This window comes from Grosmannia clavigera (assembly GCF_000143105.1).
Source record: "Grosmannia clavigera kw1407 unplaced genomic scaffold GCSC_108, whole genome shotgun sequence".
Taxonomy (NCBI): Eukaryota; Fungi; Ascomycota; class Sordariomycetes; order Ophiostomatales; family Ophiostomataceae; genus Leptographium; species Leptographium clavigerum.
The window spans coordinates 1,540,398-1,553,303 of NW_014040837.1; the positions used below are offsets into that span (position 1 = coordinate 1,540,398).

Genomic DNA, 12,906 nt, shown 5'->3' on the forward strand with positions numbered 1-12,906 from the left:
CGTCCTTCATCCTGTCCACATCCCATCCGCGCCCTCTCCCGCGTCCTCATCCGCATCCTTGTTCCTTGCCAAAACCTGCTGCTACTACTCGTGCTCACCGGTCCCCGGGCTCTCGCCTTGCTTAGTCCAGCGCGCCAGTCAACTTGTCGTGCTTTCAGTGGGTTCGGACGAAGGAATTTGGAGCGACTGTCGAAAGCCAGCCAACCGGCATCGCTTAGGCAAACTGGGGTGGCATTTCGGACAACTCAGCAGCCACACGACTGGCCACACGACTGGCCACACGACTGGCCGTCAAACGGAAGGACGCCCGGTTTGCTCTGTACAGCCGAGGACGACGACGGCCGATTGCCAGGACTGCCTTACACGTAGCTACCTACTCCCACCAATTACTATCTCTTTTCTGGCCCGACCATTTGACCGACCAAACCACTACGCACCAAGCGATTTCAACGACCCTGCACCTGCCAGTCGATTCTCTGCTCGCTTTGTCCATCTTCCTTCTCGGCGACTGCTGGCGCGTGAGCTCCGTGAACCTTCCCACCCTCCCACGCCGCCAACTTAAACGACCGCCCATCTTCGTGGTACCCAACGAGACACCTCCACTAGTGACCTGAGAGACAGAAAGCTCCCCCCCCCCCCCCCAACCCCAGCAGAAGATTGTTTGCACGATTACGACACAACAAGCCACAGAAGTATAAAGAAAGAAACACCGACTCGCAGCCCATGACGACGACCAGCAGCAACAATACGCGTCGCCCAATTCTATCACATATCGACACCCCACGATACATCACGCTGTTCCCACTCTCTTCATCGACCGCCTAGTCTCACCGTCAAGACCGACGATCAATACTGCGATCAGGCATGTCTCTCGGATTGAAGCCGCTCCTTCTGCCACGGCTGGTGGAGCGACGCAAGCTTGATGATGTCCAGACGCCTCCCGAGGCAGTAGATGGCTCGTTTGTCTTCCTGACCGACAATACGTCATCCTCTGACCTCTACTCGCCTGCTACTCCCGCATTCTCCCACCGCAGCGCTCTTGGCCACCTGCGGTCCTCCAGCTCTTCCTCGTCATTCGATCTCGCCGCACCAGCTCCAATCGTTCCTGACTGTGCGTTGCTCCCGATATGTCTGGGTCCCATTACCAACAGCGTATCTCCGGCACCAACTGCGCACTCCACCAACACCGCCCCCAAGCGACTGCTGCCAGATGTACAGGAGGAGGACCCGCTTGGGAGGGATGACGAGTGCAGCCTGTACGAGGACGATGATGCAGACAGTCTCGCTTTTCCCGAGGACGAGCCCAACCTATACGATTGTTTATGTAAGAACTATTGCCTACCTACCCAACCCCATATCGACGGCAGCTAATTCTCCAAAAAACAGGCGACGAACCTTGCTTCCACGGCCGCGAAGATGAGGCCGGCTCTGACTTTGGCTTTGCCAGCGACGGCGACAATGCCCGGACCACCATGCGCTCAGACACGCGACGGAAGCGCTATGGAACCCGCCGAAACGGCAGCCGCAACGGCAGCGTATCCGGCAGCTCGTTCGGCATGGGCTCCGAAACCGATCGGATGGGCTCGCCGTTCACGAACCTGACACTGCGTGTCGGCTCCCGCATTCACGCCCTCTCGCGATGGCGTAGTGGCAGCTCCGGCAGCCCTCGGTCGGGCAGCAACACATATGCCAATCTCATTGGAGCACCAGCCTCTGAACCGGCCCTGCTACCGTCTCTATCTCGCGCACCCTCCCGGACACCTTCCAGCCGGTCCTCTCTTTCGGTTTCCCGGTCCGTTTCTCGGCAGCCTTTCTCTCTAGGAGAGCTTACCCGGAGCACATCTGTGTCTTACTACGGCAGCACCGACAGCCTCCCCTCTGCGGCCGCGACGAACGGGGCGACAGTCTCGTCCGGAGTCGGCCTGACGATCGACATTTTGGACGTGCAGGAAGAAGAGGTGTGGCGCAGCATGGAACGCGACCGGGCCAAGGCGACGACGCCGCTGCTCCCACCGCTGTTTCTGGACCGCCTGCCGCCTTCGCCGGCAGCGACATCCATGCACTCGCAACCTCCCTCGCTGCAGACATCCCCAATTATTGCATCCCCCACCGGTGGAATGTTCCCTGACGCGATCACTCGGGTGGCGTCGACGACGACGTCGCCTGTGTTCTCGGACACGATCTTCTTTCCTGGCCAGCCCGCGATGCTGAGCCGAATCAACACGACGACTGCGACGAGATCTCCCGCGGAGGTGCTCCCATCGCCACCGCTGAGCACGAAGCAGTCGGTCTCATCCTTCCGGCCACCGCACGTGCCGCACCTCAGCATCTCGGGCACGTCGTCCAACGGCAGCCTGTTGGCACCAACACCAATGTCTCCGCAGTCGGTCACGGCCCCAACCCCGCTCGAGTCGCATGACGAGTGGTCAGACCGGCTGGGCCACGCCAACTACACGATTCTGCCGCGACCGTACCGGCCGACGGAGGTGGCGAGCAGGTAGAGGTGCTGCTGGCGGTCCGGGCGGACTGGAGCCTGGCACGTGTGAACTACACGAAGCACCTGATGCGGGTTGGCGAGCACTACGGGACGACGTCCAACACGTACTTGCTGACGGAGGAGAAGTGGGCCGAGACAGAGCGAGCCTGGCGAGCAGTGCATGAAAGCCTGGTTGCCGAATGCGCAGGACTCGGCTCGGACGTGTCGGTGCTGCCGCTGCCGGACAACGTGTCATCGGTGGTGCCGCGGATTCTGGATGCGGAGGGCAAGTTCCCGAACCTCGGAGACGAGGACATCGTGGGCCCGATGGAACGGGCAGCGGCAGTGAACTGCTTCTCGGAGGATCGACATGGGTCGAGACAGTTCTGGCGCAACCTAGCTGGAAAGGTCGGGCTGCGGAAGTGAAGACGAGACCCAGGGGCGGGACTCGATTCGATGAGACGACAAGTGCGGGCACACTGACTATGTGTTCGAGACTGGACGCCCAGAACCAGATATACGAGCGTTGATGCCACAATCACCTGGACACTTGCTGGCTTTTGCACCAACACTCCTTTTCCGACGCCCAAACGACATTCTTTTAACGACACTCTTTTACGACGACCGGCCATGGCCGACGACACTCTTTATGACAGCCTGATGATATCGATTGCAGCATTTGTTGATGACGCTCATTTGCTTGCCTTTTGCTATTCGCGTCTTGTCAATGATACCCCCTGACAGCCATGGATTATTCTGCACGAAGCCGCAGAGGAAAGACTTATAACCTAAAATTAATGAAATATATAGAAGAGGAATAAACAAAACTAATCAAGCTATCATGACGTTCTGTGTTTGGTGTTTGCGAATGTATTCCGTATTTCGTAGAGCTGTCTTCGAAGAGGGGCTCTTTGGCCAAGATCCATCGGTCTGCTCATGTCCAGTAGCGTCCCCAGACGGTGTACTGATCGGCAGAGCCGCGGAAGCTGAAGGGCAGCTCGACGATCTCGGCGAAGCCTTCGGTAGTGCTTGGCTCCCGGAAGCGGGCAGAGAAGCCGTTGAAGGCGATGCGCGGCAGGGCCTCGCGGCGTTCGGGGTTCATCTGGGAGTGTCAGCAGAGCGTCTTGCCGAGGCCGCAGGGACACGGGCGACTCACAGTGTCGTTCAGTGCCCTGACAGCGTCATTGTGCTCGCATATAGCCATGTCGGTGCGGAACCAAAGGCAGCGGACAGGGACATTGTGCTTGGCCGCGAGGGCGACCCAGATCGCACGTGTGGCCGGGTCGGCGTTGGTGTTGTCTAGAGTGTCAGCAGGGGGGAGGACTGGTGGTCAGAAGGAAAAGAAGAGAAAGAATACCTATAGCGACAGAAGAGCCGTCCTGGAGCAAAGAGGTGGCTGCCTTGAGGCACTTTTCCTTTCTGTGATGCTTAGTCAGCACAAACGTCCGGAGTGCATGACAGAGGATCTGGTAGCAACTCGGTAGGCTGCCTCGACTCACGTCTTGAGCGTATCCTGGTTGACGCGCTGGTAGCCCAAAGGATCCAGACAGTCGCGAAAGAAGGAGCTCTTGCCGGCGGCAGGTGGACCGCAGAAGACGAGGAGCTCTCGGGCAGCGGCTTGGGCGAAGCCGTTGGTGCCAGCGGTGCCGTCAGCGGCAAACGGGTGTGCCTTGGGGTCAAAGGAGCGGGCAAACGGGCGCGGGGCCTCGCCGTTGAAGTACTCGTCGGGCGTGTGGAAAGCGATGCTGACGTTGCTGGCAAAATTGCGGTCGCTGCAACTGAAGTCCTTGGCAATGGCCCGACCGTTTGGGCTGGCATCTTTGGCAACGGCCGGACGACCAGCTGCATCGCCGACATAGAAGCTAGCGTCGAGATCGATGGTAATGAAGGAGACGCTGTTGCTGTCGCTGTCACCAGCATGGCCCTTCCCAGAACCCCCCAGGTCGTCTGTCATCTCGCGCCACATGCCGGCTCGCGGCTTGCGGAAGTGGTCCTTGCCGGTGGCGGCGTACAGCAGCACGGGCAGGTCCAGCTGGGCGAGCACGGCGCCGCACTTTTGGCGAAAGTCAGCCAGCCGAGCCCGCGCCGTGGCCGCGTTGTTCTTGCCCGTCTTCTTGGCGGCGGCCTCGTCGGGGTGCAGCACGATGCCGCCCTGGTTGGAGAAGATGGCGAGCCGGTAGCTGTGGATGGTGAGCTTGTGGACTGGGAAAACAAAGAGAGGAAGCTACACCGGACCATACCCCTCTTGGTGCAGTGCTCTCAGGCGCTCGGGAATGGAGCTGTGCCACCACTTCCAGTCGGCTGCGTCGCCGCCGTGCTTCTTGCCCGAGGCCGTCGTGATGAGCGTGTCGTCCTGCGGTGTTGTGTGAGCATGTGCCGTCGCTGCGGGGGGCCGGCCGACGGCTATACCAGATCAAACGCGGCAATCTTCGTCTTTGTCGGGACCGACGTCGACTCGCTACCAGTCTTGGCAACAGGCTCGTAGCGAGCAACGAGGAGCGTTGTGGCGGCACCGCGGCGAGGCGCCCGCTCGGCCCACACGACGCGGTCTTTGGGCTTCTGCGACGCCGGCGTGAAGAAGCTGGCTACGGCACTTTCTGCGCCGGCCAAAAGCTGGTCAGCCAGAGCGCAAGCTCTACAAGATCACGTGGGGGTAGCTGGCCTCACTAGACGTTCTGCTCTGGATCTTGCGCTTTGTCGGCGGTGGCGAGATGGACGGGTCGTGCTCATCGACCGGCCGCTTGGACGACGACCCCGTCGAGGCTGCCGCCTTCTTGGTCTGCTGGACCATCGTCGCCTCTCTCGGTCGCGGGATGCCGTGCGTGCTTCTCGATCGTGCTGCGTCGCAAAGACGCGTCGCGGAGAAGCCGATTGCGTGGGGGTCAGGACCCCTCTGAACACCTGCTATTAGCGACCAGGCAGGGTACTGTTGGAGGACAGCTGCCGTGTGCAATCTGACAGGACACAGAAACATGTGGTCAGGCTGGTTCTTCCTTGCAACATCGATCCTCAAGCTCAAAAGCTGAGTACATAACTACTCGTACTGTCGGCATTGCGTATCCGCACTGTATGTGCTAAAGCTACACCGCCTTACATTAGAGGCTAGCGCACGTCTGACTAATGATATTCGTCGGTCGACACAATTGCATTGGAGATATCTTATAGCAGACGTGAAACGCTATGCACACGTGGTGTGGACAATTCGCACGCAAGGCCTCTTTATCGAGAAAATATAGAACAGCACAAAGAACACAGTCGAGTGAGCCACGCCTGTCCTTAGAGCTTCACCGGCTGCCCGTCTTCGCCGACGAGGTACTGGTCCGTCTTCATCGGGCCCTCGCCAACGCCGGTCGAGATGACCCTGCTGACGCCCGTCTTCAGGGTGCTGGCCACGGTGGCATCGAGCTCGGTGGCCTGAGCCGTGCTGGGCAGCCCGTTCTTCCAGCCGTCGACGGCGCCGAGGATGCCGGCAAACGTGGCCAGCACGACGTCGGCATCCTGCTCGAGGTAGTAGACGACAGCGTTCGGGCCAGCGTCAAAGGTGTAGGCAGCCACGACGCGGCCGGCCTTGGCGTTGATGGCCTCGACCGCGCGCACGGCCGCGCGCGAGACGTCGTTCATGTAGAAGATGGGCGGGTACGTGTCGGCGCAGGTGGCGTGGAACGAGTTGGAGTCGCGCATGGTGACTTCGGCAAAGGCAGCAAAATCGCGGTCAGCAATGGCCTGTTCCATCTTGGCCATGTGACCGGACACGACCTCGGCGACGCGCTGCTTGAACAGGCCGGACGTGGCGACGGTCTGCTGCATGCCCGACGACGACGAGACGCCCTTCTTGGCCGCCGATACGACCAGGATGAGGGCACGCATATCCGGCCAGGCCGAGGCCGGTGCCACCTGTTCGGCCAGCGAGTCGCTGCCGTCGACCGCCTCGCCCATGCGCCAGGCCACGTAGCCGCCAAAGACGCTGCGACAAGCCGAGCCGGAGCCCTGGCGCGCAATCAGGCTGAGCTGCGACGGCGTGTCCGGGAGCTCGTAGAGGTCCGCAATGGCCCGCACCAGCGCCGCAAACCCGGCTGCCGATGATGCCAGCCCGGCTGCCGTAGGGAAGTTGTTTTCGCTCACTACGCGCAGTGGATATGTCGAAAGCTTCGGCAGCGATGGATCGGCTGCCTCGAGGGCTGCACGGCGCGACCGCAGCGCACGGAAACATGCCTGCGTGCGCGCCCCGGACACGTCCGACTGCTCGCCGTTGAGCAGCAGCGTGTCGCCGTCCTGGCCGGCAAACAGGCTCGACGTCGATGCTGTCGTGAGCGTGCGCAGGTCCGACTGTGAGAGCGTCACCGACAGCGACGAGTTGGTCGGCAGGTTGAGCTTGGCATCCCGCTTGCCCCAGTATCTGTCGACAGACAAGCACGTCAGCAGGAGCCGGCCTTGGACCCAACAGGGCACACATACTTGACAACGGCAATGTTGACCGGAGCAGTCGTGCTCGCGCGGTATACTTTTGTGTCCGCCATGGCGATTGGCGATTGGATGACCGCTTCGGCGTCGGTTCGGTGGACGTGCTGCAAGACGGCGACGACGAGATGGACCACTGGTCGTAGAGCTGGGATTAGGGGAAAGCTGCCTCAAAAACAGTTCCCGTTAGTCTTCTCTGTCGTGAAATTAATTCTAGTCCAATTTCAGTGGTCTCTGTTGTTGGGACATCGTCTCGATGTCTATGCTATTTTCAGCCTAGTGCGGGGTGGATGGCAGCTCGACCGCTCTTCCCCCCCCACAGCAGATGAGGTGCTACCGGTGTGCGACGTCGAGACACGGAGCCATCTCCTTATATGTTCTGCTTCTGGAGCTGCACTCAATTCTATGAGATGGCAGAGCTAATTTCCATACATGTTCTATGTGTACGATACAGTGAAGCACGTTCCTGACTTGGTCGAGCTTCTGGCAAGCTCTGTCGAGATGCCTTGGTTTGTTGGCTCTCTTCAGAAGGAGCAAGTATAGTTAGACACGGCACGGCTCCTTCCAACTCCAATTCGTAATACTCGACCGTCAGTTCCGTCCGCTATTTGTTGGGATTTCGCAATATTTTGGTGGGAAGTGTTGGTAGATTTCCTGTCACTGAAATCGGCTGGTCTCAACACTGACGCAGACTGGACGTTCCAGTATATAAGAGCTGGTTATTGCCGTTGTATGCTCGTACCTTGCATTAGCCATGCATTTGTGGGTTAGTCATAATCAGATTCAAGCAGCCCATAGAAGCCGTGGTGTACATCGGTTGGAAAAGACTTGTTTGGCCTCAGAAAGCCTTGCCGTAACAAAGGAGAAGTCTAAAGTAATACTTTGTCTGAAGGTTATGTATTTAATGACTCTTACGTATGTTCATGTAATCATAGCTTCGATATCAGACAAATATCAACAGTAATTATCTTCAAATAAGCTTGGTATTTCCAATTTGAATCAATAGTTGTACAAATCATACATCTACCACAGTAATAGACTTTAGACCCCCCCATCAAATCGCTTCTACGTAAACAATTTGCCGAATGAACAGAAACTACATCACGACAAAGTCGCGAGACTACAGTGCAAACAGGTATCCAGCTGCCTGCCACAGCCTTACATGTGGCGCTAGCCCCAGCCTTGCTGGTGGCGCTGATGACGAAGCGGGGCAAACAGGTGCCTGTGATCGTCCATCGTGGCTGCCTCCACAACTGCTACCGACAATTCGACTTTGCATCGGCCGAGAAGACAAGAGGGACAGCACACCAACACCCGATCACCGGATCACTGGACCACCAGAACTTTCTTGTTTTCATTGACCCCCGCTGCGCCCGCTTCGATGAACCGCCTCTTTGGCTCCGGCGGCAAGAATGCCGCGCCCAAGCCGACGCTCGGCTCAGCCGTGACCAGCGTCAACGGGCGGATCGAGTCGCTCGACGCCAAGCTCGCGACCATCAACGCGGAGCTGGGCACGTACCAAGCCAAGCTGGCGCGCATGCGCGACGGGCCCGGCAAGACGGCCCTCAAGCAGAAGGCGCTCAAGGTGCTGCAGCGGCGAAAGCAGTACGAGGCCCAGCGCGACCAGCTCGAGTCACAGGTCTGGAACATGGAACAGGCCCAGACGATGCAGGACAACCTCAAGAACGTGATGACGACTGTCGACGCACTCAAGACGACCAACAAGGAGCTGCGTCGCCAGTACGGCAAGGTCGACCTCGACAAGATCGAGCGCCTCCAAGACGAGATGGCCGACCTGCTCGACGTCAGCAACGAGATCCAGGAGTCGCTCTCCCGCAGCTACGATATCCCCGAGGACGTCGATGAGGCCGAGCTCGACGCCGAGCTCGAGGCCCTCGGTCAGGACGCAGAGCTCGACGGCGCCCTCGGCCTCGGCCCCGGTGCCGTCGGCGTCCCCAGCTTTATGCAGGACGAGGTCCCCGACTTCATCGACGAACCGCCACAGACAGAAGGCAAGGTCAAGGAAGCTGCCGGCTAGGCTGCAGGAACCGGCAGAGAAGGTCCTCTACTGTCTACAGCAACACACAACACAGACCACGAGACTCTATAATGCTGCTCTTAGATTCACTCGTTCGTTATCATCGTGTCCTAAGCCATGTAATGCTCTCTCAGCCAAGTACTAGCCGTATATAGTAGCACAGATGCACAGCTACCTTTCCTAACTACATCACACAGTGGCTTAGTCCACCGTGCCAAAGAACCGCGCCGCCTCTTCGAGCTCGGCGTCTCCGTTGCAAAAGTCCCAGCCCACAATCACAGACGTCTGACAGCAGCAGATGATGCGGCGTGCGTCAAATTGCAGCTTGTACACCCGCGGCGAATTGGACGCATCTACGTGCGGTATGTGAGGGTGATGTGGTCTGGCTGCTGCCAGCGCCTCTGCTCCTGCGCCAAAGGGACCGCCGACTGGTACTGCTGCTGCTGCTGCTGCGGCCTCTGCTGTCAGATGAGGAGCGCCCTGACCGACAGCTGTCTCGACCGCGCTCTGGACCGTTGGAAGAGGCACATTCTCAGCCACAGCCATGGCCAACGCTGCCGGTGCCACTGCAGTCGGAGCTGCATCGAAAGGCGACGGCAGAACAGGACCACCGACACTCGAAGCGATTCCCGGCGTGAAGTGGGCTGCTGTTCCAGACGGTCCTGCGATAGTTCCGGTGGCCACGGTTCCAGGGGCATCAGAGGCTGCCCGACGACGGCCCGGCCGGTTGTGTTGTGCATATTGCGCCCGCACAATGGCGGTGCTGACGGCCTGACGCAGCTGCGAGCGCACAAACGGGCTTGGCTGCCGATCAATCGATGCGTGCAGGAGGTTGTGGTACGCAAGCAGAGCCGGTGTCGTCACCAACGCGTGCTGGAGTGCCGGTGCGCCCTGCGCGATAAGCCCGTCTATGGTCTCTTGCTGGATCTGAGGTGCTGCTGATGCTAGTCCCTCAGCCGTGCTTCCCTGCGCTTCAGATGGCGCCGCTGTCGGGACGGCCGTCGAAGAACCGGCTTCGGCCATTGCCACAGAAGCCGCCTGGACTGGCCGAAGGTTTTGGATTGTCGCAGCTTCACTTGCACGCTGTCTGGCTGCGCGTACAGCAGCAGCAGCAGCTGCTGCCGCCACAGCCGCTTCTTCCTGCTTGAAATGGTGCTGGGCCCTCCACATGCCTTCTTTGTCGCGACGCCAAATGATGACGGTCGTGTCGTAGGAGCCGGACACAATCCGGCCGTATTTCCCACCTCCTCCCCCCGGCGGCAGCTTTGCACCGGCGAACAGCAGATTCTCCGGACGCGGGTCTCCACTGCCATCGTTGTTTCTGTGTCGGCGCCGGTATGCGTTCGTCGTCAGGGTGCCGTCCTGCACGGCCTTGTAATACTGCTCGTCAACCTTGGCCGCTGCCTGTGCGTCTTCGGTGACGCTGTAAGGCAGGTCGCCAAAGCCCGCCTGCACGGTCCTGACCAGATGGGAGTGCGACCGAAGGCTGGCCACCTCGACACCCGAATGGCTGTCAAAAACCTTGATCACGTTGTCGCTGCTGCCAGACACAATTCTCCTGCCGTCATACTGCACGCAGGCGATGCCCTTGTTATGACCGAGGAAAGTACGGGTGCATGTCTGGTTCGGCCAGTCCCAGATCTTCACATTGCGGTCGCCCGAAGCAGAGACCACTTCACGGTCGTGTATCTGCACCGCGTTGACGGCAGCGCTGTGGCCCTCAAGGCTGCCGATAAGACTGTAGGGAGGAATGATCGGGAGCTGGTCAAGACCGTCATTGCCGTAGTCTTTGAGATGGATGGGAACAGGGTGGACTGGGGGCGTGTTTCCGTAGCCCAGGTCGCCCGGCCGAAGCTCCCTGCGGTTGAAAATCTTGATCGTCCTGTCCTTGGAGCATGTCACCAGAATGCGCTTGTCAAACTTGACGTTGAGGACCGGCTCCTGGTGTGCATGGTTGAGCCGCTGGAGTATCTTGCCGGTAGAGAAGCGCCACAGGATTACGTCCGTGTCACTGCTACCGGAAATAATCATATCCTCTTCCGGGTCGGCGTCAAACTGCAGACAGAGCACAGAGCCGCGGTGCCCGGTCAGAGGCGCACGAACTAGGCGGCGAGTTTGCATGTTCCAGATCCTGATCGTGCAGTCTCGGCTTCCGCTCACCAGATAGTCCGATGTGAACTGAATGATGTAGATCCCCTCGTTGTGCGCATCTTCGGGGTGGTCCGGGTGAGGAAATTGGAAGTTGACAAACTTCCCCTGATCCCAATTCTCCTCCAGTCTCCGCCGCAAGGAGTAGAGACACCTCCAGTTGACTCGGTATCGGTCGGCCGACGAGTCCCACAACCAAAGCGACGACTTGGGCAAGCGATCCGGAGTGGAAACTGCCTCCCAAGCGTCCATGGTAGAAGGTGTGAGGTAGGGTGAGGAAAAAGAGGGAACGGCGCGCTCTTTGCCCTTGCCCTTTGATATCGCTTCTCGCACCGGGTTGCCAAATATATCCAACCGGTCTTGTTCGGCAAGATCGGCGCCATCTGCCCTCACCGGCCGATCAGCATCTACCATGACATGGTCCAGGTCGTTGTCCGCCCGTCGGGAAGCCGAGATGGCCCGCTTCTTAAGCGCATGCCCCCCAGCAGACGGAATGGGCCTGTCTCTGTTGATGTTCTCCTCCCATGCCTGTAGTTCCAAAGCTGCAATCTTCCATCCCTCCAGATAGTACAAACGTTCCCAAAGTTTGCGATCAAGGGCAAGGCTATACCACGCGCGGCACGACTTGGCCGCCGATATCAGAGACAAGGGATCGAGGTATTCGAGGATCTTCAGGCAGATCTCGGCCGGAAGAAATCGAATAAAGTCGATGTAAAGACGAGGGTTCAATTTCTGGACAAGTTCTGCGACAACGCATGTCGGCAGACCTTCCAATAGAGACTCTGTGAGCTCTGTGGAAGCGCACAGTGACGTTAGTAGCTGCATGCGACTAGAGCCTGTCAGCGATGGGGTCAGACAGCTCACGTATTTTAGAAGGCAGCGACAGTGACGAGATGTGCTGCGCGAGCAGCGGAGACAACTCGCTGCCGAAGTGAGCTTGAAGAAGCGCTATTCCTTCGGCGAGACTGACGGACTTGGCCGAGATTGACAACGAGGCGGGCCCCGTGAGCGGGTCCTCCGAGTAGCCCTCGTCAGGCTGTTGAGGCTGATAGGAATCCATGCCAGGACAGAGAGCTCGAGGTGAGCAGTAGTCAGAGCAGGGAAATGGCAGGAAGAACCGGGTGACGCGGATGATCAGACAAAAAGCGGCGGTTACGGGTGTGTTGTTTGTGTCGTCGGTGGTTGGTCTGGTAAGATGGAAATGAGCTCGGAAGGTTGCCTTGTGTTTGTTTTCGTGGGTTGCCCACCGCTTTGATTAGTCCTGCGGTGCAACCGAGCCCCCGTTGTCTCTGTAAAGACACAGCACGGCAACGTGTATCCAAAGGCGTATAGTGCTTTGATGCAGGGTGTCGTGGAGCGCAAAAGTCAGATGGCTAAGAAAAAAACAGCAGAGATCGAGGAAATGGATTAATAAGGAAGGCTGCCGGAAAGGAGAATAGATGTGACGCCAAAAGTCTAGCTTCTACTATTATCTGTGGGGGCAAACCAGGAAAGCCGTTGCCTCGTGTGCCTGTTCTGTCGCGGATGCTCTTTCTCGTCAACTCTTCTTCACAATATACATAGGAAGATATCTTATCTTGGGTGTCATTTCCAAGCTCGGGCTGCAGAGCTGTCTTCCTTAATTTCCCAGTGCTCGTACTATTCTATGGCTACAAATTACTCATTTCCTTCTGCTGCTGTCTCCCCATCGTCCCTTCCAATCCTCGACCGGCGGAGTGCCTTATCTATAAGGCACGAACCTGACGGCCTCAGTTACGTTGTAGTCGCGGCAAACCAACAGCCAACG

General features: G+C 58.7%; 5 protein-coding genes across 5 annotated transcripts; 3 read left to right on the forward strand and 2 right to left on the reverse strand.

Annotated features, from left to right (window-relative positions):
* Nucleotides 1-864: 864 nt before the first annotated feature.
* CMQ_6672 (uncharacterized protein) lies at nucleotides 865-2,501 on the forward strand (the record flags this gene model as incomplete). The annotated part of the gene is made up of 2 exons (XM_014320358.1): nucleotides 865-1,324; nucleotides 1,387-2,501. 2 exons carry the CDS (start codon nucleotides 865-867, stop codon nucleotides 2,499-2,501), a joined length of 1,575 nt encoding a protein of 524 aa, XP_014175833.1.
* Nucleotides 2,502-2,563: 62 nt separating this feature from the next.
* CMQ_6610 (uncharacterized protein) lies at nucleotides 2,564-2,902 on the forward strand (the record flags this gene model as incomplete). The annotated part of the gene is made up of 1 exon (XM_014320296.1): nucleotides 2,564-2,902. The coding sequence occupies one exon, from the start codon at nucleotides 2,564-2,566 to the stop codon at nucleotides 2,900-2,902; it is 339 nt and encodes a 112-aa protein (XP_014175771.1).
* Nucleotides 2,903-3,410: 508 nt separating this feature from the next.
* Nucleotides 3,411-6,993, reverse strand: CMQ_6555 (diphosphomevalonate decarboxylase; the record flags this gene model as incomplete). The annotated part of the gene is made up of 9 exons (XM_014320241.1): nucleotides 3,411-3,578; nucleotides 3,633-3,775; nucleotides 3,834-3,895; nucleotides 3,976-4,656; nucleotides 4,717-4,829; nucleotides 4,886-5,073; nucleotides 5,144-5,402; nucleotides 5,765-6,872; nucleotides 6,932-6,993. The coding sequence occupies 9 exons, from the start codon at nucleotides 6,991-6,993 to the stop codon at nucleotides 3,411-3,413; spliced, it is 2,784 nt and encodes a 927-aa protein (XP_014175716.1).
* Nucleotides 6,994-8,315: 1,322 nt separating this feature from the next.
* On the forward strand, nucleotides 8,316-8,972 carry CMQ_6542 (snf7 family protein; the record flags this gene model as incomplete). Its single annotated transcript, XM_014320228.1, has 1 exon — nucleotides 8,316-8,972. The coding sequence occupies one exon, from the start codon at nucleotides 8,316-8,318 to the stop codon at nucleotides 8,970-8,972; it is 657 nt and encodes a 218-aa protein (XP_014175703.1).
* Nucleotides 8,973-9,173: 201 nt separating this feature from the next.
* On the reverse strand, nucleotides 9,174-12,180 carry CMQ_6571 (f-box and wd domain containing protein; the record flags this gene model as incomplete). The annotated part of the gene is made up of 2 exons (XM_014320257.1): nucleotides 9,174-11,911; nucleotides 11,985-12,180. 2 exons carry the CDS (start codon nucleotides 12,178-12,180, stop codon nucleotides 9,174-9,176), a joined length of 2,934 nt encoding a protein of 977 aa, XP_014175732.1.
* Between the last annotated feature and the right edge of the window lie 726 nt (nucleotides 12,181-12,906).